This window comes from Jatropha curcas, chromosome 5, assembly GCF_041381405.1.
Source record: "Jatropha curcas cultivar XTBG-Jc1 chromosome 5, XTBG_Jcur_1.0, whole genome shotgun sequence".
Classification (NCBI taxonomy): domain Eukaryota; kingdom Viridiplantae; phylum Streptophyta; class Magnoliopsida; order Malpighiales; family Euphorbiaceae; genus Jatropha; species Jatropha curcas.
The window spans coordinates 19,282,200-19,307,756 of NC_143155.1; the positions used below are offsets into that span (position 1 = coordinate 19,282,200).

At 32.5% G+C, this 25,557-nt stretch overlaps 3 protein-coding genes and 1 long non-coding RNA gene across 6 annotated transcripts; 2 read left to right on the top strand and 2 right to left on the bottom strand.

Moving 5' to 3' along the window:
* The first annotated feature begins 1,801 nt into the window (after positions 1-1,801).
* On the top strand, positions 1,802-10,931 carry DPB2 (DNA polymerase epsilon subunit B2). 3 transcript variants are annotated; one of them, XM_012223094.4, is made up of 14 exons: positions 1,805-1,969; positions 3,151-3,363; positions 3,509-3,701; positions 4,126-4,279; positions 4,388-4,519; positions 5,466-5,543; positions 8,528-8,632; positions 8,761-8,841; positions 8,945-9,075; positions 9,174-9,268; positions 9,357-9,456; positions 9,742-9,856; positions 9,957-10,067; positions 10,482-10,931. In XM_012223094.4, exons 2-14 carry the CDS (start codon positions 3,198-3,200, stop codon positions 10,620-10,622), a joined length of 1,602 nt encoding a protein of 533 aa, XP_012078484.1. In that variant the 5' UTR covers positions 1,805-1,969; positions 3,151-3,197; the 3' UTR covers positions 10,623-10,931. The 3 variants fall into 3 exon arrangements, with proteins under 3 accessions (XP_089578037.1, XP_012078484.1, XP_037492818.1); XM_037636890.2 differs by lacking the exon at positions 1,805-1,969 and adding an exon at positions 2,906-2,999; XM_089721911.1 differs by lacking the exon at positions 10,482-10,931 and having other exon boundaries at positions 1,802-1,969; positions 9,357-9,443.
* Positions 10,932-11,219: 288 nt separating this feature from the next.
* LOC149496332 (uncharacterized) lies at positions 11,220-12,783 on the top strand. The gene is made up of 2 exons (XR_016320820.1): positions 11,220-11,806; positions 12,612-12,783. It is a non-coding gene; the product is annotated as an uncharacterized LOC149496332 (long non-coding RNA).
* A 676-nt stretch (positions 12,784-13,459) lies between these two features.
* Positions 13,460-14,474, bottom strand: LOC105639169 (kinesin-like protein (DUF868)). Its single transcript, XM_012223142.4, has one exon. It carries the CDS (start codon positions 14,458-14,460, stop codon positions 13,537-13,539), a length of 924 nt encoding a protein of 307 aa, XP_012078532.1. The 5' UTR covers positions 14,461-14,474; the 3' UTR covers positions 13,460-13,536.
* A 1,170-nt stretch (positions 14,475-15,644) lies between these two features.
* Positions 15,645-24,327, bottom strand: KP1 (kinesin-like protein 1). Its single transcript, XM_089721849.1, has 18 exons — positions 24,167-24,327; positions 23,736-23,901; positions 21,807-21,970; positions 21,561-21,704; positions 21,117-21,476; positions 20,383-20,451; positions 20,035-20,259; positions 19,750-19,831; positions 19,563-19,658; positions 19,271-19,450; positions 19,042-19,148; positions 18,296-18,474; positions 18,041-18,205; positions 17,662-17,915; positions 17,333-17,496; positions 17,050-17,244; positions 16,219-16,931; positions 15,645-16,124 (listed from the first exon to the last, which is right to left on the bottom strand). The coding sequence occupies exons 2-18, from the start codon at positions 23,887-23,889 to the stop codon at positions 15,980-15,982; spliced, it is 3,396 nt and encodes a 1,131-aa protein (XP_089577975.1). The 5' UTR covers positions 23,890-23,901; positions 24,167-24,327; the 3' UTR covers positions 15,645-15,979.
* Between the last annotated feature and the right edge of the window lie 1,230 nt (positions 24,328-25,557).

Here is a 25,557-nt window from a genome sequence, read left to right on the forward strand (position 1 = left end):
ATTATGGACTAAAGTAATTTTACAAGTTAGTTGAATAAGAAACCCCAAATAGTATCAAATTATCTACCACAGATTGAAGTTGTTATTCAATTAATAAAAAAAAATATAAATTTTAATTTTTGCAATTTACTCTTATGATTTCCATGAATTTACAATTCCAACATTATTGAAATTGAAGTTTGGATTTCAATTCCAATTGCACCTTATAATACCGATTTGGCTTGTAGTTTATATTTTAATTACAATTACTTAGACTATCAACTAAATAATTACTAAAGTTAATTAGATAACATAAATCTTAAATAGCATCAAATTATCTATATGTGTTATAAGTTGGAAGTGTTACTTAATTATCTAAAAAAAATAAATTATGTTGATTTTAATTATTACATTTTACTCTTATAGTTTATAGTAATTCATAATTCCAACATTATTGAAATTGACTCTTGAACTTTAATTTCAATTTCACCTTATAATTTCCATTTGAGTTTGTAATTTCAATCTCAATTATAATTACATAAAAAAATTTGCGATTTACTTCCATTGGATTAATAAGTTGTTGTCGTCTCAAAGTTTATTGCTATTTTTTATTGTTAAATATTTAAAAATAAAAATATCTTTTAATATAGCCAAAAAAAAAAAAAAAAGATATAGCATCTTAATCTTGATATAAATTTGTTGAGATTTGTAAATTTTGAAAACATAAATTCTTTTATATTGTTTGATTGAGATTAGCCTTTTGCAATTTTTTTTCATACAAGAATGAGGATTTTAACAGATAAATTATATTAGTGGTTACTTTTTGTTTTAGAAGATATTAATAGTTACTTAATCTTGAATTTAATTTTGTAAACGTGATATAATTATAATTTATCATTCGTTAATAGAATATTAACACGAAACTAATAATTATATAGTTAAAAAAAATATTAAGAAGGAATATAAGAAAGAGAATGAAAAAATAATATAAAATAAAAAATGGTAGAGTGAACATTTTATTTATTTTTATTTAAAACTTCTTAAATGACATTATTTGTTAAATAAATGAATAAATAGATTTCAAATTAGTGTATTAGAATAAAATTTGATTTTTAAATCTAGTGCTTTATTTTTATTATCATATTAATATTTTTCAATTTTTTCTGAGTGATCCCTCGTCTAAATAAAAATTAAAGTTTAATAATTAACAAAATGGCAAGTTAAAGTCACGTTTTTTTTCTAAAAAAATCAGTTTGATAAAAATCAAATATAACTGAAAATAACTAAATAATAAATAATAAATATTTATCAAACCAAATATTTAATATAATCAAATATTTTCTAATTTTATATTTTAAATTAAATACTTTTGTTAATTATTTAAATCAAACATAAGACGATAATTTTTATAACTATTGATATTTTTTAAATAATTATTTATTCCTAATTTTAAACTTTTAAATAATTTTTTTAGATTAAAATATTAAAAATTATTTTTTTTTAAAATTGACTTTTTTATTTTTTTTGTGTAAGTTTACAGGCTAAATTGCATAAATAATTAATTTTTTGGACAAATCACATATTATTTCCAAAATTTAGGGTGCAAATCAAACTTTATTTCATAATTTTACTATATAATACCAGTTTTTTTAAAAATTAACTCTAATTAATTTTTAACTTCGTTTAGGGTCATAGAGTTAGAAATGGAACTGAGCTCTGCTCGTTTAAAACTCCGATTTTTTAGTTCAAGCTCAATAGCTCAGATCAGTTTGGCTCGGCTCATTTGGTAACTCTATTAAAATCGATAAAGTTTAGGTACCTGAAGGGAAAAAAGAAGAGAAAAATATACCCGCTTGCAATAAACTCTGCAGAAGAGAGAAAAAGAGAGGGAACTCAAAAACGCTTGACTATAGGAGACACTGGCAAAGTTGGGGTGAGGAGGAACACAAAGGCAAGCGAAAAAGCTCTTCTACTCCTAAGATCCGTTTTGGTGAGTAAGAATTTTAATTTTAATTTCAATGGTTAAAAAATCGTATACGCAAGTGTGAAATTTCAAGTCTGTGGAAGTTTAGGTCTGTTGAATCTGGAAAATTTTAGACATTTTTTATGTTTCTAATCTCGTTTGCTTAATGCCTGTGGCGGTACATAAAATATATGCCTGTTGGTTTTTGAGTATTAGATTTGCAACTTTATGCCTCAGAATTCAGTTTGCTTAATTTAGAAAATATGTTATATGCGAATGGTGTTTGAGCTAGTAAATAATATGAGGAAAGGGACTTGTTTTGATTCTAGTTGTTCGAGTTGTAGGAGTGGCTATGAGTTTTTTTTTCCCTTGGTTCCATTGAAAGGTTTAAAATCATAAACTTGTGACTCTACTTAATCTGAATATGATTGTTGCTTTTTGAATCATAAAGTCAGAATCTTTGTGCATATTGCCTTTATTAATGAAACTTGGAATTATTTTTGGGCATGTGGCTTTGGTTTGCTAGTTAGACTTTTGTTTTTACTTCCTTGAATCTGATTTTTGTGTGATATTTGTTGCCTTTTGTTGGGAAAAAAAGTACATAACTTAAAAGTTGATGCTTTTGATATTAGCCATAGAAATTTGTTTATATGCTCATACAATTTAAGTTTTGGTTATATGAAAATTTTTGTGGTGTTATGAAACCTAAGATTTTATCTTAGGTTCAACGGAAAGGGAAAAAAAAAGTATATATATAATGACACAACAATGCATTACATGATTCCTCTTCCACAAATATAAGCGATTCTTTACCTTATCCATTTTAAGATTTCAGTGCAAATTTCATTTATTTTTTGAGTTCTTTGGCATTAATCAATTTTCAATTAGCACCTATCCAACAAGGTTTACAATTTTTTAAAATGTAAAAATATATTTTGATGAATCCTTTTTTTCTATCCCTAGGTGTATACACCCAGCAATTAAGGAAGAAAAATAAATTTTAACACACTGTTTTGTGTATCAGAAGTTTTTGATTGGCTCTTCCTTATGTCCAGATGTAAGCAAGAATTTTTGTTTCATATATGTGCAATAATTTTACTTCATCAAGATTCCTTCCACATATAGGCAATTCTTTTACCTTATCAATATTTTTTCTCTTTGCAAAGTGTGGGCTTGTGAATACTCAATGTAGGCTTTACATCTGTCAGGTACCCGTTGTGCTGTAATATGCATCTGCACTTTTGACGACTAGAAAATGAATGCCTCAGTGGTGAGGAAAAAGATACAAAAGAAATTCAAGATTAGAGGATATACACTAAAAGTGGATGCTCTTGAAGAGATACTGTCCTTCGTCAGCCGGTTCCAAGAAGCTGAAGATGAGGCCATCGATCTCCTCCTGGACCATCTTCAATATGAATCACGTAAAAGAATTCCTTTCTTCCTTTCTTTTATGATTTTTTATCCAGTTCATTCTCTTATTACTTTTCCTCTTATCTCATGAATTGTATTAAAGAATTCAAATCAATCAAGAATCTGACTTTTGTTGAAATGTATGAATGGATATAGAGAAAGTGGGAGTGAAATCTTCCATAATTGACAAGGAGCCTATACATCGTCTTGTAAGTGGTTTATTGGAAGCTGATGATGCAGTTGAGCAAGGCCCAAGTGACAATGTTTCTTCTCATTCTGCTATTCGTGTGATTGATGCCTTCTTAATCCCCAAATTTCACTTTGATCCCATCAAGAAGCAATTTTATCAGTATGTCAGTTTCATTTCTTTTTTTTCTTCTCAAATATCTTTTTTTTTTTTCATTTTTATTATAGAAACATGTACACAAAACATGATGTTCGTAATTCTATGTTATTCTATGGTATCTATGAACAAGTTTGATGGAGGTTCTAGAAGAAGTTGGGTAATTGATTCATTGTATGGTTTCCCAATTATGAAAAAGGAAACAGTATTATTAGCCATTGTAAATTTACTGAATTTGCCGTCCAGTAGCTAATCACCTGTCCATTATAAAATTATTGGGAAGTTGAATTGAAGTTGCTTTTGGCTAATTTAATTTCTATTTGGTTTGATCTTTTCTCAACTATTCACTTGAAACTGCAATTGCTTTTTTCCTTTGTTGGGGCATTGACTAATTCTTGTTTTATTTCTTGCTCTCTTATGATGTTCAAAGGCATACAGGGGGGCTATCTATTCATGGTGAATCTTCAGCAAAAGCTGCTCTCTACAAAGATAGGTATCTGTTGCTCTTCCAGAGAATTTCTCGTGATCAGCATTTTTCCAAGCCTGCATTCGACACAGGAATGTCACAGTATGGAAGCTGTGAGGTGCTCCCTCAAGCATTTTCTATTATACACTTCAAAACAAACTCCCAAGTATAAATTTTTTGCTTTTAGTTTTACAATGATATGTATTTGTGTGTTATATCTCTGCAGATAGCTCCAATTCAATCTTTGGTTGGGCAAACAGGAAAACGTTGGGTCATGGGTGTGATATCTCAGTTGGAGGATGGTCATTTCTACTTGGAGGATCTTACTGCATCAGTAGAAATCAATTTGACCAAAGCAATATCCTTTTAAACATTTCTTACTGACTTTAACCTTTAATCTTTTCCCTTCTCTTACTAACCATTTAACATAATTCTCTAGGTCTAGTTTTATGTTAGAAACAATTCTTAGATACGGTGAAATTGAAATCAATATATAGAACTGTTCTATTTTTTTATGCAGTGTAATTCATTTGTGCAATAGCATGTATAGAAATTATGACATGACCCTTCCAAACTAGTGTTGAGTGTGGACTATTTTCATTTTGATTTGAAAAGATCTTTCTAGATCAGAGAGTGAACTATCTTGCTCTGTATGTCTTTGGATATCTTCTTGCTTTATTCTGAATGACTCGCAAATTGTCAAAAAGTGATGTCTCTTCGGCATTGTGGTTGAGGCTTTCTCGAAAAAGCATGCCTTTAGATATTGCAAAACAATGTTTGAAACTGCTGGAAAAGCAGCTTGGGAGTTTAAAACATCCCAAATCTACATTAGAGTTAAAATTATTATTGCTTAAGTCTGTGTGTTCAATATGATACTTTTTTTTTTTTCAGTAACAATGTCAAGCAAATTCTACATTTGCTGTTTCTAATGTCCAAAACGATGGGAATAAGACATCCAATAAATTTGGTGGCCCAAAGTGATTTTGTGATACTTAAGGATAGTGGTAATTTGTGAAGTCATTTATAGTTTTACTTTTCCTAATAAAAAAAGGCAATCTAGTGCACGAAGCATCCCACATGTGTGGGCTTTTTTGGGGGGGGGGGGGGGGGGTAATGTAAGCAGCCTTCCCCCTACTTTTTGGTAGAATGGCTGTTTTTATGGCTCAAACCCATGACCTCTAGGTCACATGTAGAATGACTTTACCATTACCCCAAAGCCACGTTCTTTTACTTTCCTTGTAAATTGTCTAATATTATTAGAATGCAAATACTTGTAAATTATTTGTTTCCTTGATAAGAAATACAAAATAACTACAGGGTTCTTATCAGAAAATACAATAGTAGTTGCAGAAGGTGAGATGCTCTTGGATGGCATTTTTCAGGTTAGTATCAAACCTTTTATGTATTCAATTGACTTGGTTATACTAGTTGTTAGTTCCTTTCTCTAGAAACTCTCTCCATGCTTTTGTTTTAGCAGTTCTTGAGACATTAGAATATAATCATTTGGTGCCCTTTTGAAGAAGCGTCTTTTGGATATCTTTCCTTTGAAGGTCTCAGAGAAAATATGATAGCTTTACTTGTTTGTTGGTATTTATATCAATTATTTCTGATGCCATGTTTCTCAGAAAGGGTATTCCTGAGCAAGAGGTTGCAGAATTGATTTTTTTTTTTTTTTGGGTTGGGGGGGCGGGGACATGTTGGTTTGGTTGTGTGGCAAGGAAACTTTTTCAATGGTTGTGAGCTTGAAGTTATAGTGGAGTATCTTTCTGTTCAACCTAGGCTTATCCTTTTGTCCTTGTTAAATAGTTTGAAAATACGAGCAACTCTCTTTAGCGGTTCAACAATTTGAAATAATTCATTGTTTTTAGAACTGGAATGAAATAATACAATGATTTGCATAATATGCAATGAAAAATTTCTCAATCCAATGAAACACGTATAAGGAACTCCAAGATTACATAATTCCTATTGTAATCCCAAAACCGGGCTCTGGATCCAACCTTTTCCCACAAAATTTTGATCCTTACACTCTTTTCTTAGACTTACAATGGTCAAATTGTCCCAGCCTCTTAATTGAATTGTGGTTTAGAGATTCTCTATCTGGAAATCGCCATAAGCTGCTATCTCCAGTGAAGCATTGATTGGAACCTTAGTTAGGTGACATTATATATTAAGATCAAAAAGACTTTTATATATTAAGATTCAAAGTGTCTTCGCAATTTAGCATTGGAAATAGTGAGACAACGAGAGATGGCAACACAGAGAGGGCAGAGAAAAAATGATTGAGGTCATTTTTTTCTTTCAATTCTTTGGCTAAAATATAGAGTTATATTCAGATTGGGTTCCCTGGTTCTTTGTAGGTTTTCCTATTCGCCAGGTTTTGTGTTTTGAGTGGTTTCATTTTTAGTCAACAGGATTTTGCAAACTGCTCCAGACATGGAGATCGTTCCCAGTTTAATCAATTGAACTGGCTGCTCTGGTTTTAAAATGCTGAAGTGAGTGATTTTATAAGCCTCGATTGGCATATTTGGACTTGAATTATCTGTGTCAGTGACTAGCACGGTTATACATTCCATTGCCTTCCTGATTCAAATATCCTGAAACCTATGCTCAGCATTGCTATAATCCATCTCTTGACGGGGCTATGGGGCTATCATGTCGTTACTGTGTAAAATATTCTTGATAACTTAATGACATTATCTGTTTTGGCTTCCTTTGTTCCTTTTATGATGCAGCATGTTCAACCTTGATTGAGTTCTTTATTTTTGATAAATGGTTTGCGAACTGACATTGTCATATTCATGTTTTGACATGCACATTAGGTTCAGATAGACTCAGCTGCCTCTAAAGATCTAGACATGACATGATATCTATGCTTTCATGAACTATATACATAAAAACAGTTGTAAATATCTTAAGAAAATTACATAAATACTAATAAACTCTCTTAGTTTTACATATCTAATGTAACTGAAGATGCTGTTCTGCAAGAAAATAAGTGTTAGACACATAAGATCCACGAGTGATTATAGAAGTATCCTCCCGATCGTTCTCCCAATCGTTGTTCTTGTACATTTGATAGTGATGATTCTGATTCCTTTTTATGGTGCTGGATTGGTATGGCAAGTGGTATGGATATGACTACACAGTACAATCTATTTGGAGCCACCTGATGGTGTTTCTGTGTGGGCTTCTTTTTTGTGGATTATCATCATGCCATATGAACCAGAAATGTGATGGAACTTATTCCTGTCTAATCCACACATCCAATCACATGAACTAAAAAGGTTAATCATAGGCAAGAATTGAATGTGAAAAGTTGATATATCTTTCTAAATACAAAATCTTGTGTTTGTAAATTCTCAGTGAAGCTGACATTTAAATGCCGTCAATTTACCAAAGAAAAAGAGAGGGGGGAATGATGAATTTCTAAAAGTTGTTCACAAGGCAAAGGTCTTATTTGTGGAATAACTAATGACTTAAGTTATTCGTGTAGACTTATGTACTTATGCCACGTATGTAGGGCAGAAGTGTCATGTTTTGACTAAGAAGGTTCATGACAGGGAGGGATTGAATGTGAAAGAGGTGCTATATCTTTCTAAATACAAAATCTTGTGTTTGTAAATTCTCAGTGAAGCTAACATTTAAATACCGTCAAAGTTACCAAAGAAAAAGAAAGGGGGGGAATAATGAATTTCTGAAATTTGTTAATAAGGCAAAAGTTTTATTGTGGAATAACTAATGACATAAGTCATTCATGTAAATTTATGTCCCTATCCACTAATGCCAAGCATGTAAGGGCATGAGTTTCATGTTTTGACATAATGTGGAATTTGGAATAAAGCTATAAAAACTGGCAACTAGCTATGTCCATCTCCATTATGAATTCTGGATAATATTAATTGTTTAATTCAACTGCATTTTTTTTTTCTTTGCATGCCAAAAAAAACTGAGATAAGTTGAACAACTGTAAATAAATATTTTTTACTAAAAGGCATTTCCATATGATTCTGCATACTGTTTAGGTAAATAAATCTAAAGCCTCTTATTTTACTTTTTCATGCTAGACGTAGGGAATAGACATGAGTTGCTTGTCCCCAAGAAGCCTCTGATGCGCCTCTTTCTCCTCTAATGCAACTGCTAAGTTTTGATATTTAGGGTACTTCTTTTCTGTCACCTTATGAGGCTTGGTATCCACCCATGGATACTTCTAGACGTTACAAATATTCCTTGTTAAAGGAAAATATAGACAAACTTCATCACTGATTAAACTTGTTAGGTTCCATGTTGTTGTGAGACTCATTTGTTGTTTCTGGAAAATTTACTAAATGTTTTTCTGGCAATTAGTATTTGCTTTCTTGTGTAGGTATATACGTGTGGCTTTCCTCCATTAGAGGAAAGAGATAAGTCAATGAAATTACTTGAGCAACATGATTTCTTTGGTGGCGGTAGTTTAACAAAAGAGGAGACTGTATCCTTATTTGTCTTCAGTCATTCAGATTTCAGAGGAGGAAATAAATGTAACTATTGTTGAAAATTTCCTGGAGTAGCTTTAGAATATGACAATTGATAGTGATCTTCCTACTTAAACTCTAATAGCTAAGACTTGCAGAGCTGGAAAAAGGAGCTGTTAATGACATGTTTGTCATACTCTCAGACATTTGGCTAGACAATGAAGAGGTGATTTAATAGCCTCGGTATATATATACAGCTGGGTTTTGGGAGGGGTAATGGTTGATGAATAGTTCCTCCTAATCATAATATTGTCTTTTCTTAAGAGAAGGCTATGGGAAAGCTGGAGACAGTACTTGATGGCTTTGAGGTTCAAGAAGTAGTTCCTTCCTTATTTGTTTTCATGGGAAATTTTTGTTCTCATCCATGCAATCTTTCCTTTCATTCATTTTCAAGTCTCAGGTGAGAGATCTTTGGAATCTTACTTGCATTGTTTTTAACAAAATATTATAGCATAAGCAGACTTGCTAAAACACAATTGCACAACTTAAACATGTTAGGTTACAGTTCGAAAACCTAGGGAAATTGATTGCAGCACATCCAAGGCTAAAAGAGCATAGTCGGTTTCTCTTTATTCCAGGTCCTGATGATGCAGGTAGATTATCACAATTTTGTCCGGCTTTTCAGAAGTAGTTTTATATTACATGAGAATGATCAACATCTTGAGTCTTTGATTACTTCAGGTCCATCAACAGTTCTACCCCGCTGCTCTTTACCGAAGTATCTAACTGAAGGGCTTCAGAAGCATATTCCAAACGCCATATTTTCAAGTAATCCTTGCAGGTTAATTTGTCTAATCACTAAATTATTATGACAACAGTCAACTTTTTATCCTCCTATGACATCCTCTGATAGACATTCTTTTCTTGGCTTTTAGAATATCTTACTTTGAATTCTGAGGATAATTTTAAGAACAAAGGGCTTATAACATGCAATTCGTATGAAAAATGAAGAGATGTTATGTGCACTAGCATGGCTTTTGATGCGTTTTTTCAATTTTTTTTGGAAATAGCTTTTGATATGTGCTTAACTCTCTTTATATTGCAAATGCTTCTCATTTCAATGCAGGGTCAAGTTCTATACTCAAGAAATCGTATTTTTTCGCTATGATCTGCTGTATAGGATGCGTCGGTCATGCTTGATGCCTCCTTCTACAGAAGAAACTGCTGATCCCTTTGAACATGTTTTCTTCTTTCTCTTCTCTCATCCTTCTCTTTTTCAAATGAATTCATTACTTCAGTCTATTGGTTAATGAAATTAATTCCTTCTTACTTATTTTACAGCTGGTAGCTACCATAACCCATCAAAGTCATCTCTGCCCACTGCCTCTTGTCGTTCAACCAATTATCTGGAATTATGATCACAGTCTCCATCTTTATCCATCTCCTCACACGGTATTGCTGATATCTCTCTTTGGTCCTCTTTTCTTTCTCAAATCATGTTTTGCTTGGAAAATTTATATTTCTACTAAGATCAACTGTGAAACTATGGGATAATACATACTTTAATATATGTCTAAAGGAACTGAATATTTTGAACGCTCCATTTGATTGAACATTGCTAATAGTTAGGCACTGTTGGCATGAGCTTTCAGTTGCTTCTCAAAACAGCACTTTTGACCTTTTCTTTTACATATTGACTTCTTTTGGCAAACCATGGTTTGGGAAAAGCAATAAAAAATCCGGTTTTTCCCAAACCATAGTTTGCTAAGAAGCCAGAAAATTTCTCGTCCTTTTAAAAACTGACAATAATCCATGTAAATATAGTGGACTAGAGGCCAATTTCATATTTTCATGCACCTTTTGCAGATTGTTTTAGGGGACAAAAGTGAGCAGAAAGCATTCAAATACACAGGAATTACTTGCTTCAACCCTGGATCCTTCTCAAATGACAACACTTTTGTAGCATATCGTCCTTGCACTCAAGAAGTTGAGTTTTCAGCCTTGTGAGTATATCAGAAAAATGATTCGAATGTTCTAAATGGGAAGTTGGAATTCTACCTTGGCTCCTAGTCATTTAAGAGAATGATCCTGACTAGAGTTTCTAACTAGTTCTTGCTAATTTACCCACCAATCACTTGTGATATTTTCTAGGCAGTTGATTACTTCGGTAAAAATATAGGTAGTAAAATTTTTTTGGTAAAAATAGTTTTGTTTATTTGATGATAAAATTATCCTGTGCCAATATGTATTTCCAATCTTATATTCCTTTGTAATGAACATCATTAGTGTATTAATATATATTCATGATTTTTATTAGTTTTAATAAATTCACTAAATCTTGTTTATTTTCATTTTTCTTTTATATATATTTTGGTCCCACTTTATGTGTATATTGAATGAATAATGATTGAGTTATTGAAGCTTGTATGGAAAGAACAAAATAGAATTTATCTTTAAAATTAATTCTTAAAATGAAATTTATGAAAACAAAAAAGAACCCAAGTTTTTGTAAGTGGGATGACAAGTGCATTTTTTCTCTATAAACGTACTGAAATACCCCGAATTTTTATTTTCAAAACATTTTCCAATTTAATTTAACGAACCGACAGCCTGGAAATTGCTATTAATATTTTAGTGCGAATACTATGAGAAATCGAATCGAAAACCGATTGAAAAAGCCGAAACCGGTTGAAAATCGAAGATTTGGGCCGAATCGAACCGAATCGAACCGGTTCGACCCAAACCATCTAGAAACATCCTTTTCCCTTTATCTTCAACGCCTATCTCCTTCACTCTCACCATTTCTATGCCACCTCCAGCCCACCACCGCACCACCACACCTCCCTCTCTTCTTCTTTTTCTTCTTCTTTTTTCTTCTTCTTTCTTTCTTTCCTTTTTCTTTCTTTCTTTCCCTTTTCTTCTTCCCTGCAACTGGGTCTGCGTCACTGCCAGCGACTGCAGCAGCTCCAGCAAGCCTCTGACCACCGGATTGCGCCTCTGCCGCCGCTCCAGCGTGCCTCCGACCACCGACAGCCACTGTTCTCCGATCCGGCACACGTGGCAATTTCCGATCTAGCAGAAATTCAACAAAAAAAATTATATTGGGAGGTTTATAAAATTTCGAAATGCGAGGACGAAAGCTGGAAGCATGGAGTGATAAAGACAGTCCTTTTAAAGGACAATAAAGAAATGTGAGTAGTGTTAGATAATTCGCTTCATCCGCCTGCATGCATGCATTCACGGCTAAATGTTATCATGCATTATTTTATTGAAGTGCCATATTATGATGCACTATTTGTTGATAGTAAAAATTGTTTGATTACTTGTGCTATGAATATACTGTGCCTTGTTTGTGTGGAATTGGGATGAAGTGGACCACCATGGGTTTGTGAGGACGGTCTGTGATATGGATCCTGAATATGATATGATATTGACCGTCGGCCGGGAAAATGGGAGATCGGCGCCCCCGTGTGCACCTGATGATATGGATTGTATGGAAAACCACAGGATGGCTTCTTGTTGTTGCGCACCTGATAATCTAGATTTGATTGTAGCCCGCAGGGTGGCCTCCTGTTGTGAGCACTTGATGATCTAGATTGGATGGAGACCACCGGGTTGCCTCCTGTGGGTATGGAAAAGAAAAGAGAGAATAGAAAAACAATGAGAGGACTGGTCAGTGAGGATTAGACCAGTTGGCCGTATGGGGGATCGGCTCCCCGGTGCACATGTATGAGAGGGCGAGCCATGTGTGAGGACGGCTCGTTGGGGTTTCAGGTGGTGCCACTGACTAATTTCCACGTGATGTGATTATATGAAGGTGATGATACTTGTGATTGCTGCTGTATTGCCATTTGTGTGACAAACTGCATGATCATATAATTAAACGGTAACTAGATAAAAATATTTAGCTTCTGTGTGATTGTGTGGGGTGAGAGGGTTATCTAACCCTACTCATTGAGTTTGGCGCTCACCCCTGCCTACTATTTTTTTTTTTAGGTAATAGAAAGAAATAAAAGCCTTGTGGAGTTGAGACACTTATTGTAGAAGACTTTTAATGATAGAAATAACGATGTAAATATAAAGGTAGAGTTCCGCAATTGTATTCCAGTTGGGTTGTAAATAAATAGTAAAAGTCCATATTAAATATATGAACTGCATTTTGAGTTAATGGGCCTGAATCTATAATTATGAATAGAAGGTGAGATTTAAATAAGTTAGGCTTACTACGGGCTTCGGGGGCCTTAAGCCCACCCAGGTCCTAGGGCCGGTCCGGTCCATGGAAATGGGTCGTGACACGTACAAAATTTTAGGATATAATTTTATTGTACTTAAGGCTATGAAGCATTGACACTTTAATATAAGATGTATTTCCTCCTTTTTTTTTTTTTTTTTTGTTTGCTTGTTATTTTTTTTTTGAATATTTTAAAATGTTTTTAAGGTTTTTAAATTTATATATTTAAATAATTATTTTTTTCATAATTATCTTTATAATTGTTTATCAAATGAAAATATTTTATTAATATCAAAATAATGCGTGCCTTGTCAAACGATGGATGGAGTATATTTTATTTGGTTTATTATTTTTTATTAAAAAAAAAATTATCTTACAAGCTCTCCCAGTTTTGAGTGATTCAATATCTGAATACAAGATAATTATTAGAAAACTAAAAACCTTTAATTTATAGGAAAAGAAATGAAAAGTAAAAAAAAAAAAAAAAAGGGTTTCAGAAGCATTAATTACGGAAAAAGAAATGAGAAGAAAGAGCCTTTAATTTGAATAATAAAGGATAAAAGAGTACAACTAGCTCAATCACAGAGTCCTGAAGTTCAAAATTTTCCCTGTGTGTATCTTGTCGATTTCAAACATGATAAATGTAGAATAAGACGGTAAAAATAAAACCTAATTTTTTCCAACCTTGCCTTACTCAAATTTCCAAGCATAAACAACATGAAAATAATCTGAAGTAGGTAAAATCTCCCGTGGCGAGTCATAATATCTCAGACCATTATTTTTGTCATGGAAGGTATCATCTCTGTCTATACTATCATTTATTGGCTTGAAAATGAATAATCCATGGTTGCTGCTTGTAGATAGAGAGCTACTATACAACCAATCATGCACATCCCAGAAAATTTCTACCTCAAAATTATTCCTCATTGTCACTTTCTCATTCCCTCTAAATTTCCAATGTAAGTTCATAATACGAATTACCTCAAAGCTGTCAATGCTAATCCAAAGCTCAGGTTCATCTAACCCATATGACATTTCAATCACAATATCATGTTCTATCTTGTCATCTTCTAGCTTTGCTTTGGTGCAAAATATTCTCTTGCCATAAACATTTTCTTTCTTGCATAACAAGATAGGTTCCTCTAAAGATGGTTTTCTCTTAGTTCTTTTGTAGGCATCTTTCTTTAAATCTCCTAATGTTAAAACCACTTCTTCTCCATACACCAATGCCACATAATAATCTGAGACAGGTTCGGGATTCCTCGAAAATTTAACTTGCCGGAAATCCCAATAAATTTCTACTCTTTTTCCATCTACAAGGAGGGATTTTAAACCCTTTTTACCCCAAAATTGCCAACCCTTTAAATCAATCTTGCAAATATAATGATTTTCATTGGAAAGATTTTCCACACTTATTGTAAGCGAATAGTTCATTAGGGTTTTGTTCCATGTTACCGTTACATGGCGAGAGAAACCAGCGACAATGGCTTCGTAGACATGGGTGACAGAGATATGAGGAGCTCTATTTGTTGAATTATCTTCACTTTCTTTCTCTCCAGATTGTGAAAATCTTGGAATGTGAAATGTGTCGAGTCCAAGAATGTGATTAGGCATTTTCAAGTTCAGAAAGCTTCTTGTTAAGTGGGTGCTGGTTCGCACTCTCAAATTATTGATCAGGGTTTAAGGGCAGGATATGAAGAGGAAAGGTTTCTGTCTCCTGTCTCCTGAGTTCTCCTTCAAATGTTTCTTGAAAAATGCCACAAGCTGAATGAAGCTCATTAATTTCTTGACAATGTATACACTAAAAGAGAAAAAGAAAAGGGAAATTAGATGGTTTTTGAGAAACAAGTCAATTTGAGACTCATATAAATAAAATCCAATACCAAGAAATGGATGTTTTGAGAAATTGACATGAAATGCACTGACTAAGTCTGTCAGAAAGGCGTTTGAAACAGAAATTTTACTTGTACTTGTTAATTAAATAATTAATTTAACTACATGTAGTTGCTATTAAGTTAGAACCAGGCTGGTTAGATGGCTAAATTTGACGGTCATGGAACTACCCTTTGATTTGTCTTTGAGAGCATCTTCAATCAGTACAAGACTTTGGTAAATTCTCCTTTGAATTGGTCTTATGTAACAACTAATTAGCTAAGCCTAACTAACTAGTTGAGGTAATATTTTGCTTTTAGTCATACCTTTTTATGTATAATAATTTCACTATTTATTTTATTAGTTACTTTTTTTTTATTTCATATTATCCATGCCATTGATAAATTGATTTTTAGGCTAACTATTTGGACAGATATTAATGTTGAATAAATCCATTTCTCTTGTTGTTTTAACAAGAATTTCATATATATATGTATATATATATATATACACACACACAGTCAATGTCATGTTTCTATAGTCAATATATAAACCATGCAGGCAAGCTAGTACTTTGAGGTGGCAGAGAAAATTCAATGTCATGTTTATACACTAGAGATCCTGAAATTCAGATTTATAGCAGTAAAAAAAAAAAATCCTTGCATTTAAATGTTTATAGGATGATTGGTCATCAAACATTGACATCAATAGGTATAGTCTGGTTAATACTCTTCTTACTAAATCTTTAAGATATAGGAAATAGGAGATTTCAAGTTTGACTCTCCTCGACCAATTTGAAGAGTGTTGTTAAAAGGAGATACGATAATTGGGCTATCTTTGAGAAGTCAAAATTATAAACATATATTACATCTATCTGTGTTTCAAGTATATTTAACATAAATACATCAGCAACACTTCCTGGATAATTATCAGAGCATCCACAGGCGACAGGTCAAATATATTAGCAAAATGTTAGTATATTATATATAATTGGTTTGCTCTATAGCAAATCACAGACAAATTAAACACAAAGTTCACAAAACTTTCCATATAGTGTAACATTGAAAGGCAATCAGAGCTACTAACACCATCAAAATCCCCTTAAAGAAGTTTGCAATCAGAATTTGACCAACAGAACATTCCCTATACAAAATTTTATAATATCAATGGCTCTATAGGGTATCTTTTGCTATAAATATATATATATATATATATATATATATATATATAGAAAGATGTAGATATATACTTTGATGAATTCTCAAGGCAGGATGAAAAACTTTCCACGAGGAGTGGATCGGCTTCTCCTGAATTCAGGCATAGATGTGTTGCCGCTTTCCTTCGCATTCCGAATGGCATTATTTGAAAGTTTGTTTTCAAGTTTCTCCACAGCTTGCACGGCTCCTCTGCATATTATTGCAATTATTGGCCTATATGTTAGAATTCCAAGCTTCTTTGCAAATGGGTTTGAAGAGCAAAGTTTATAAATTTGAATCATACCTCGGTTCAACATTCTGAGAGCTCCTTGAAAAGCTTTTTTGAACCTTCTTTACCTTCAAAGCACCTAGTAATGGAGACTCAGAAAGCAAATGGTCATTTTCTGTTTCTGAAAAGTCACTCTTTCTTGGCTCTTCAATTTTTTCAACAGCATCAATATCAGAAACAGAAAGAGTTGTAATTCCTACATCAAATTTCTGAAGTTTTCCAGGCAATTGATTCTTTGCCTTAACCTTAGTTTCAATTTTACTTTTTCTGATACCGCCCTGTCTTACATTAAGAGCTTGCCTAAATTGGTCTTCTTCATTTTCAGGATATACTTTCCTGGAACTAATCTTTTGAAGGTTCAATAATGTATCAGAAATGTTTTCCTGCTTCACGGCGTCTCGTTGACTGGTGTAAGGTACTTGTGTATTAGCATTAGTTGATAGAGTTATTGGCATTGCAGGAATGGATTTATTGACAGGTACTCTAGCAGGAAATGGTACTTTTGCAACTAAATGACTCTCCATTGTCTCAGCCTTGACTCTGCTCTTAATTACTGATCCTCTATCCGAGGAGAGTGACCGTTTAACTGGAGGAGAGGGCGAGCGTGGCTTTGAACAACTTGTTGGTCTTTCTTCAATTCCAGAAGCATTTCTTGCTAATGTTTCTTTCTCTGTGAGTGCTGAAGGAAATCTTGACCTTCTTTGCTTACCTGAAGAACAGCTTCTAGGCTGGAAATAAAAGCAAACACCAGGTTATTGCCAAATTCTATATTTCAAATTCATGTCTACCAAACAAGATTTAAGATTATAACAAAATGAAGTTTTGCATCAGACATGTTTCTTTTACCTCGGAGTTTTTAACCTCATCATTTGGTCGTTGACATGTTTCAGTTTTTATATTTGCACTTGTACCATATCTTGGCATGTAAAATGGAGAAACAGCTCTTGGTCTTTGAGATTCTGCTGTGGTTTTAGAATTTCCTGCTTTTATTTGCTCTAGCTCAGCTTCCTTTTTCTCTAACATTTCTTTAAGATTTGATATCTGTGAAAAAGTTGTCAGAATTTTGAGTTTTGATTGCAATTAAGTTAACAACAAGAAAAATTGTAGATACAAAGCCAAGAAAATGAACCTCTTCTTTAAGTTCTCGAATTTCGCCAGTCTCTTTGTTCGATCGAGCTGCTCCAAGTTCTATTGAAGCAACTCTCTCTGCAAATTTGAGTGTACTAATAGTCTCCCCAACAGCATTAACTTCAGGGTTTATGTGCACAAACATCAATGTTTTAGCTTGTCCACCTAAATGCCCAAAAAAATGAGAAAAGTTCAAGAATTTGCAGTCCAAATAACTAGGCCAGTTTGTAAAAGGTCTTGCTTTCCACATTTTATGAAATGATTTACCTTTTGACCAGACCAAATGCCAGTAAAAACAGAAAAAGAAAATTTCAGTATACGAATATGTACCTAAAGAATCTTGTAGGACTTGTGTAAGCTTGCTATTTCGATATGGAACATGAGCGCTCTTCTGTGCAAGAGCAGAAATAACATCTCCAAGTGCTGAGAGAGACCGGTTAATATGTTGAGCTTCTCTTAATCTTTCACCTACTGCTTCAGATTTATCTACTCTTTCACTTCCAGCCAAATCCACTAAATGCAAGCAACCTCTAAGTATGGATCCAGAGACTAACTCTTTTCCATGGACATGAACTGTCAAAACACTGCAATTCACCCTAGAACACTTACTGACCATATAACTCGACAAAATATATGACTATAATGAACAACTTCTGAGTTTGTTTGGCATTGAGGTTGAAATTGTTTTTCCGAAAAGAAAAGCTTTTACCTATGTGACCGGCTGCTTCGTTCATTTAGAGCAGTTGCACCAACAGCGCGATTTCTTTGGCCAATCCTCATTAGATCAAGAACATCCTGAGTACTTGAAACTGGAACCCAACTTGCATCAGGCACATTTAGTCCATTCAATTGAGAATTATTGCGAACATCTAACGTAAATACATTTTGTTAAGGTCAAGAAAGAAAGAAATTAAGCTAAAATTTTTTATATAAGTAGATAAGATGTTAATGTCTGAAAGGATATCTTCTGTTTGATCCATCACTGACTAGTAAGTCTCTGACTTGTTCATTGTAGATTTCAATCATTTGAACTCCAACTTCATATTTTATGACATTTGACCTTGTCTTTGAAATTTGAAACAAGTCCTTAAGCGCTCTGTAGTTCACACCCCAGGTATTCTCTGTGGTCAAATCAGGACCACTCTGGCAAAGATTCAATAATGAATTAGTTGTTATCCTATGTAACAAGTTTGGACTAAGTGCTTGTTCCGCAATTTAATTGTTTTATTAAATATTAATTGTTTTAGTAGCGTTTTGTTTTTAGAGTAGCTAGTAGTTTTTTATAAAACTATCTTAACCTTTTATAGACGCTACTTTAATCCCTAAAAATTAGTTCAGACGCTATGTTACTGAATAAAACACTATAAAAGCTAGCGCTATCAAAAAGCTAAAAGTTATTTAAAAAGCTGTTGCCGAACACAACCTAAAACCAAACTAGAATTGGCCTGATAAAACTTAAGACTGAAACCGGCCTTGAACCAGCTGAACCAGGACTAGAATCGAATCCTTAAGGATCGATTTTGATCCCAATTCAAAGTTCAGAAGGCCCTGAAACACTAGTTCACTGAACCAGAACCATCAATTCAATGCCTAATTTTTACAACAAAAGTTGCCAAGGCAATCATCATATGTTTTAAACATATGATTTTACTTTTCTTAGATTGATGTCAGTAACTACTATTACTTGTTAAGAAGTCAAATAGGGTGTACCATTGTATATGTCTTGCCTGATCCAGTTTGTCCATATGCAAAGATACAAACATTAAAACCATCAAGAACAGATCTTATCAATGGCTGTGTATCACCATATATTTGCTCTGCAAATAAATACGAAAGCCATCATTCTTTAGAAATTGTCAAATTAATTTTAAAAGAATAGTTAATTTTTTTTTCTTTTTATAGTTGAAATGGAATTTTCATTTACTAAAAGAGATGAAACCTTGAGTAACAGTTGTTCCAAACACTTTGTTGAAAGAAAATATTCTTCTTGCATCTTTTCCATGCTTAAGAGGATTGACAATCATGATATTTCCATTCTCTCCAATGTAATCCACAGTGGACTGTCCATTTGATTGCCCCGGTAGAAAAGGTCTCACTCTACAATAAACCCTAATTGTTCCTAGTGGCAAATTAATAAAAATGTGATTAACTTACCAAAAAGAAAGAAAGAGAACTAGTTAAATTAAATATGAAATTAAAAAAAAAAAAAAACATAATAATAATAATTTTACCTTTTAGGTCTTGGACTTGATTGTAAAGTAGCCTATTTTCCTCTAAAACTTTGTGATAACAAGTGTTTGCAACTTCAAGGCCCTTGATGTGGTGCTCTAAGGCAATAAAATTTAATTGTAATTATTTTTCTTTAAGGAAAAAAAAAAAAAACAAATAAGTTTAGAATACAATATATGATATTCTTACCAATTCTATTGAGTTCTTCTCCCCACTTTGCTTGCATTTGTTTCACTTCTCTTTTTGTCAATTTATAACACATTCTTAGCTCCTAAAAACAATAATTTCATAATCAAACTAGTTATTCTCTTAGCTAAATGGCCTAATCACCAACAATTTTCAAACTTTGCAATTCTACCCAATTTTCAATGAACAATGAAATTAGAAATGCATTCAACAACAGATATAGACTAAATGATTTGCATCTACTAAGATAAAACAAGAGAGAAAAGTTCCAATGAGCTTAATTCAAACCTCAACTTCTCTCTGATGAATATCAATTACTTCTATATGAGCAGAAGAGTGACTAACAGAAGGCTGAACAGGTTCTTGTTTCCCTCCACACACACAAAACTTGGAGAAATCACTTGATACCATTTTTGATCTTTGCCTAAGATACTCTGAAATTGCCTCTATAAGTTCAGACTTTGATAGAAACCCCATATCACCCTTCAGCATTTTCTTCAAAATCTGTCCAACCTGCATTTAGGGTTAAAAAAGACACCAAAATTGCTTTTTAATTAAGGCATTAATCAAAGTGAAAGAATTTGGAATTTTTGGGAAATTGATCTTGCAAAACAAATGTGCACTCTAAAATACTACCTGTGTGCCTTGAGAAACAAGTAGTGCAGAGAAATCTTTAACTACTTTACTGAGTAAAGCATCTATCACCTGAAATTTCACCCACATAATCATATAAGATTCTGTAAAACAAAAAGAATTTTATTGGCAAGATTTGTTTCTACTTTCCTGAGCTCTTTTATTATCCCTTTGTAAGCAATTACCAAAGGAAGTTGGTAAAATTCGATTTGGTATTGTTGTGAATAGGGTTAGCTGAGCTTTGATGAGCTCGAGCTTGGCTCCATAAGGATATACTTAATTTGAGCCTAAAAATCTAAGCTCGAGCTTAGCTCGGCTCGTTTTGAAATAGCCAAGCTCGAGCTTAGCTCGGCTCAATATCCATAAATGAGCGAGCTTAGCTCAAAATCTATCAAACCAAATGGCGTTATTTTAATGTGGGTTAATTTAATTTGACTTTTGATCTAGCTCGTGAGATTTGGCTCGATAAAGCTAGCTAGCGGCTTGGTTCGATAGAACTGGCTCTCGTCAGCTAATAAGCTAACCTTGAGCTTGGCTCTAACCTTATCGAACGAGCTCGAGTGAGCTTTCACTGAGCCGAATCTAAAGTAACTCACGGGCGGCTTATCTCATTTACAGCCCTAGCTGTAAGAGTTGTTCTTGGAAAAAACATTTAAATATTTAACTTACCCTACATTGGAAAATGGGAAATTAACATACATATAACACATTCAAATCTACAGATAGATCTTACCTACCATTGCATTCAAAGGCAGTTCTTCAATCCCATTACTCTCTTTAAGGTAAGCTTGTAGGAGTCCAAGTCCAAAGTGATCAAAAAGAAATGCCAAAGCATTAGCAGTTCTGGATTCTTCAATTGAAACCTCATTAGAAAGATGAAGAAAGTCTAGCAGTTGCTCATATTGTGATGATTCGGATTCATCGAAGGATTCATCAGCACTTTCACTACCAACTATGGAAGATGGAGACTCCTTTGGAAAAGAAACAATCTTCACAAGGCCTCCATATCTCCATACCCCAATTCCTCCAGCTTCCTTCCACTCATAATACCCTTTCAGACAAAGAATGCAATCCACAACCTTACTTGATGAGCCTCCCTGTGTATCCAACATGTTGAAATCAAATAACAATTGATAATTGCAAATGCAAAAAAAAAAAAAAAAAAAAGAAAAGGTGGAAACCTTCTCTAAGTCAGATGCTTCAAAGGTTAAGAGCTTCATGTCTTTAACAGCCACCAAAAAGTTTCTCATGTTTTCAAAATACTGAATTGCAGACTGTGCTGCTGCTTCTGTTGACTGCACTGCAATTATTGGATTTTCTACCACCTATTCAATTTTAATTCCAAAAATCAGACAACAATGTCTTCTTTCTTTCAATTTTTTCCATTTGATTATTTGATTTTTCCTTAAAATTAAGCAATTTAGCACCTTGAGGACGGCACCAGGATTGACTTTATTGAGGACATTGCAGAGAATAAGACCATTTCTTAGAGCAAGGCAAAATTCCTCTTCAGATGGTTCTTTAGGTAAAGTAGCTGATGCACCTTTGTCCATCTGCCTTAGCCATTCTGCTGCTTGGTACCTCCTTGATGCTAAAATACATAAAGGATTTTAATTATATATATTTTTTCAATCCCATATTCCAACCAACTACAGGAATTTTTAAACTTTGAACTTAATTTTATACACATTTCACCAGTAATTTAAAGAAATTTAAAAATTTTAACTAATAAGTATATTTTAATCCCAAACTCTGAATATTTTATTTAAAAAAATTACATATTCATTTATAATGTATTGAAGATAAATATATTTAGAGCAAGTAGAATTAAATATTCCCAATTATAAGAACCAAAATCGAAATCAAAACCATAAATAGGTAAATTTAAAAAATATTTATATAATAATTTTCCTAAAGAAACGCAAATTTCAATTATGATAGAGAGTCTAGGGAAGTAAATGAAAAATTAAAATTGAAAGTAAAAGGCCAAAAATAATAATCATTAATGATGGCAACGACCCTACTGGTTATCAAAAAAGAGGCACCGCATTTATTGTACTCATTTCAGAAACCAATGCTATGGTGCTAAAGTGCGCTGTTCTTGGTGAAAAATACCAATTCAATCGCTCTATGTGGGCATTGGAGAGGGTTTTCAGTTTTCTTAACCTTTAATAATAATAATAATAATGCAAATTTTTTTTTAATCACAAAAAGAAACAATGCTACTGTATAACTCATATCATTACAATTTCAAAGAATTGATTAAAAAATAGAAGAAAAATTAAAAAAATTGATTAAAATTGAAGAAAAAGGGAAAAAAATTATATATATATATATATATATATATATATATATATATATATATATATACTTGGTTATTCAGCTTTATATATACTGTTTGACCTTTCGAATGAAAATCAAAATTTGGAACAATTAATAATTATATAAATGAGAGAAAGATTAATTTTATAGAATAATATTTTGAATAATTAAAAATCATTAAAAGCAAATATGATGTAAAGGATTGAATATAAAAATTTTATGAATTAAATTAAGTTACTAAATAAGGCTACAAATTCCCAATTTGAATATTTTATCTATTTCTAACATAAAATATAATAAAATTCTGCATAATTTCTTTATTTTAATTAATTTGATTATGATCAATTCCTTAAAAAAAATTTCACTCAATTTCTATATTTGAATTTTTTTTTCTCCCAAAAACATATATAACAGACTCCAAAACCTATTATAGTCAAATTAAAAAATATATATATTAATCAAAGATTATCTGGACCTCAATTGGGCTAGACCCTAGAACAAATTAAAAGAAAAAAGTAAAATAGGGTTAGTTAGATTGGGCCCACGTCTCTAAAGAGAGCCCACACCAAAATATGTTATTTTTCACCTTCACCCGCAGTCTGCGCAGCATAATGGACTGCACAATCTTTAATAAATCAACGCTTCTTTTTAAAGTAAAAATAATTAAAATACCGTTCAAACATTAAAGCTTTTTTATAAAAATAAATGTCATTAGATCCTATAAACCCCTGTAAAAACCAAGAGACATGGGAGGAAGAGCTTTTATAATAAAAATTACTACTACAATAATATTATCTTTAATAAAATTAAATTAATTAATTGAAGATAAGAATAAAGTGGGATTTACAAATATTTCATATTTGGATGTTTCGGACACTGAATTCATTGAAGGTAGGAATAAGATGGAATCTATAAACTTACCTCTTATGCAATTTAAATACAATTTTTTACATTTTATACCCATGTTGTTCAGTAGAAATTGGATTTAAAGAAGGAGGTAGTTAATAATACTAACTACATAGGTATGTATGTACCTGCTTCTTCAGCTTTTCGTTGAGCTAATTCATGGTCATTGATGATCTCCTCATTATATGAAGAAGCCTCATTATGAGAAATTAATGACTTTAGTCCTCTCAAGTTCTTGCAAGGAGAGGTAAAAAATGAACTGTTGTTGGTTTCTTGTGGCATTTCTTAATTACCCTGCAAAAACAAAAATTAATAATACATAAAAAGAGTAATGGTTCCTGTTTCTGTCTGATAATACATAAACTTAAGAAAAAAAAGAAGAAAGAAAGAAGGAAGATTGAAATATGTTTCTACAGACAAGAAGCTTGCAGAGAGGAGAAAATTTAGAAAATAGAAAAAAAGCAAAAATAATCTTGAGGCAAAAAGAGGCAAGAAATGGAAGGTTATAAAGAGAGAATATATAGTATGGTAATGAAGAAAGAGCAGATCCAAATCTAACCCAGAAATGGCAGAGCTGAAGGAAACAAGCTTCTCGTGTGCAGTGAATGAGCTGAGCATCAAAGAAAATAAACAAGACCCTATGCCTTATTAAATGCCTTACTAATCACTACGTACAGAAAGAGAGAGAGAGAGAAGAAAAGACACTTCAAATTTTGAAACGCTATTGCCTTTGTATGCCTTCTGGCTTACTTGGCGTTGGACCCAAAAATTATTTACAGATCAAACAAAATAATATATGTCAGCACCGTTTGTGTAAGAAATTTTTATTTAATTTATTTTGATACATTATGTAGTTAATTATTAGTTTATCTGCCCAAATAAAAATTTTATTTTTCTGTTGCGGTCTAATTAATCTTCTCATTAGTGTAAAAAGTATGAATCTCGAATTCAAATTCTCTCGACCAAAAAAAATTTTACTAATTTGGTGAGTCATAAGGAGTAATACTCTATTATATCGGTGTGCCCAGCCCATTAGATCTCCTAATGAATAACAAAAAATTTTTTCTAAGTAAATGTATTATCTATAAATATGAAAAAGGAAAATTTTACTTGCGACCCATCAAATTTATTTATTGAATGGAAATATAATGTAATACAATTAAGTATATTTTTACTATAATGTTAATATTAAAATGCAGTTAATTATGTTACCTTTCATTACTACTCACTAAACGAAATAAATAGCAATAATTACTACAAATAGAAATATAAAATGGTTAAAAAAATTATTATTATAAATAAAAAAAATTAAAAATCATTTTATTTTTCTTATTTAATTTAAAGGGTATAACGAGGGGTATGTAAATAGAGGGATACGAAGTAACAAATAACATAGAATGGTATGGTATAAGCGGGTCTTTTTTTGACTTGAAAAGGTTGCCACGTGGCAACCAATGAGGACCAAAACAGTTAATGCCAAGTGTGGAGTATTGTGGGTCCCAAAGATATGATGGTATTGGGCATGAGGTGCTTTATAAAGGGTTTTTGGATTATGATTTTGTTTAATGGTGTCTCTCCTAAGTGGCCGTTATGATATATACACAACACAATGTATACTATTTCACTTTCCTAGCTTTGATCATTCATTGACAGTGCTGGGTAGATCTACACCGTCTGATTGATGTTGGAGATAATTAGGTTGTGTTTTGGTCATAAATCATAACCCATTTTTATGATTCGAGGCGGAAATTATATCAATCAAATAATTTATAATTAAGAAAATTACACCCTTCATATGCTCGAATCGAACCCGTGTTTAACCTATTAAGCTTATTGAATGAATTGCTTTTGAGTTGAGCATCGAGTAATTTCGTTCATTTATAGTTTGTCTTTCAAGATTCTACATCAATCATAGGAGAATATGCATTGATTTAAAATGTATAAGTTAAC

What these genes read in the sequence shown, in the direction of transcription:
- LOC105639169 (XM_012223142.4), bottom strand. Translation starts at nt 14,460, where the DNA reads ATGCCTAATCACATTCTTGGACTCGACACATTTCACATTCCAAGATTT.
- DPB2 (XM_012223094.4), top strand. Translation starts at nt 3,198, where the DNA reads ATGAATGCCTCAGTGGTGAGGAAAAAGATACAAAAGAAATTCAAGATT. An exon ending in CCATCTTCAATATGAATCAC is followed by an intron (nt 3,364 to 3,508) that starts GTAAAAGAATTC and finishes GAATGGATATAG; the next exon opens with AGAAAGTGGGAGTGAAATCT. An exon ending in ATCAAGAAGCAATTTTATCA is followed by an intron (nt 3,702 to 4,125) that starts GTATGTCAGTTT and finishes TGATGTTCAAAG; the next exon opens with GCATACAGGGGGGCTATCTA.
- KP1 (XM_089721849.1), bottom strand. Translation starts at nt 23,889, where the DNA reads ATGCCACAAGAAACCAACAACAGTTCATTTTTTACCTCTCCTTGCAAG. An exon ending in ACGAAAAGCTGAAGAAGCAG is followed by an intron (nt 21,971 to 23,735) that starts GTACATACATAC and finishes TATGTATTTTAG; the next exon opens with CATCAAGGAGGTACCAAGCA. An exon ending in TTCATCAGAGAGAAGTTGAG is followed by an intron (nt 19,832 to 20,034) that starts GTTTGAATTAAG and finishes TATTGTTTTTAG; the next exon opens with GAGCTAAGAATGTGTTATAA.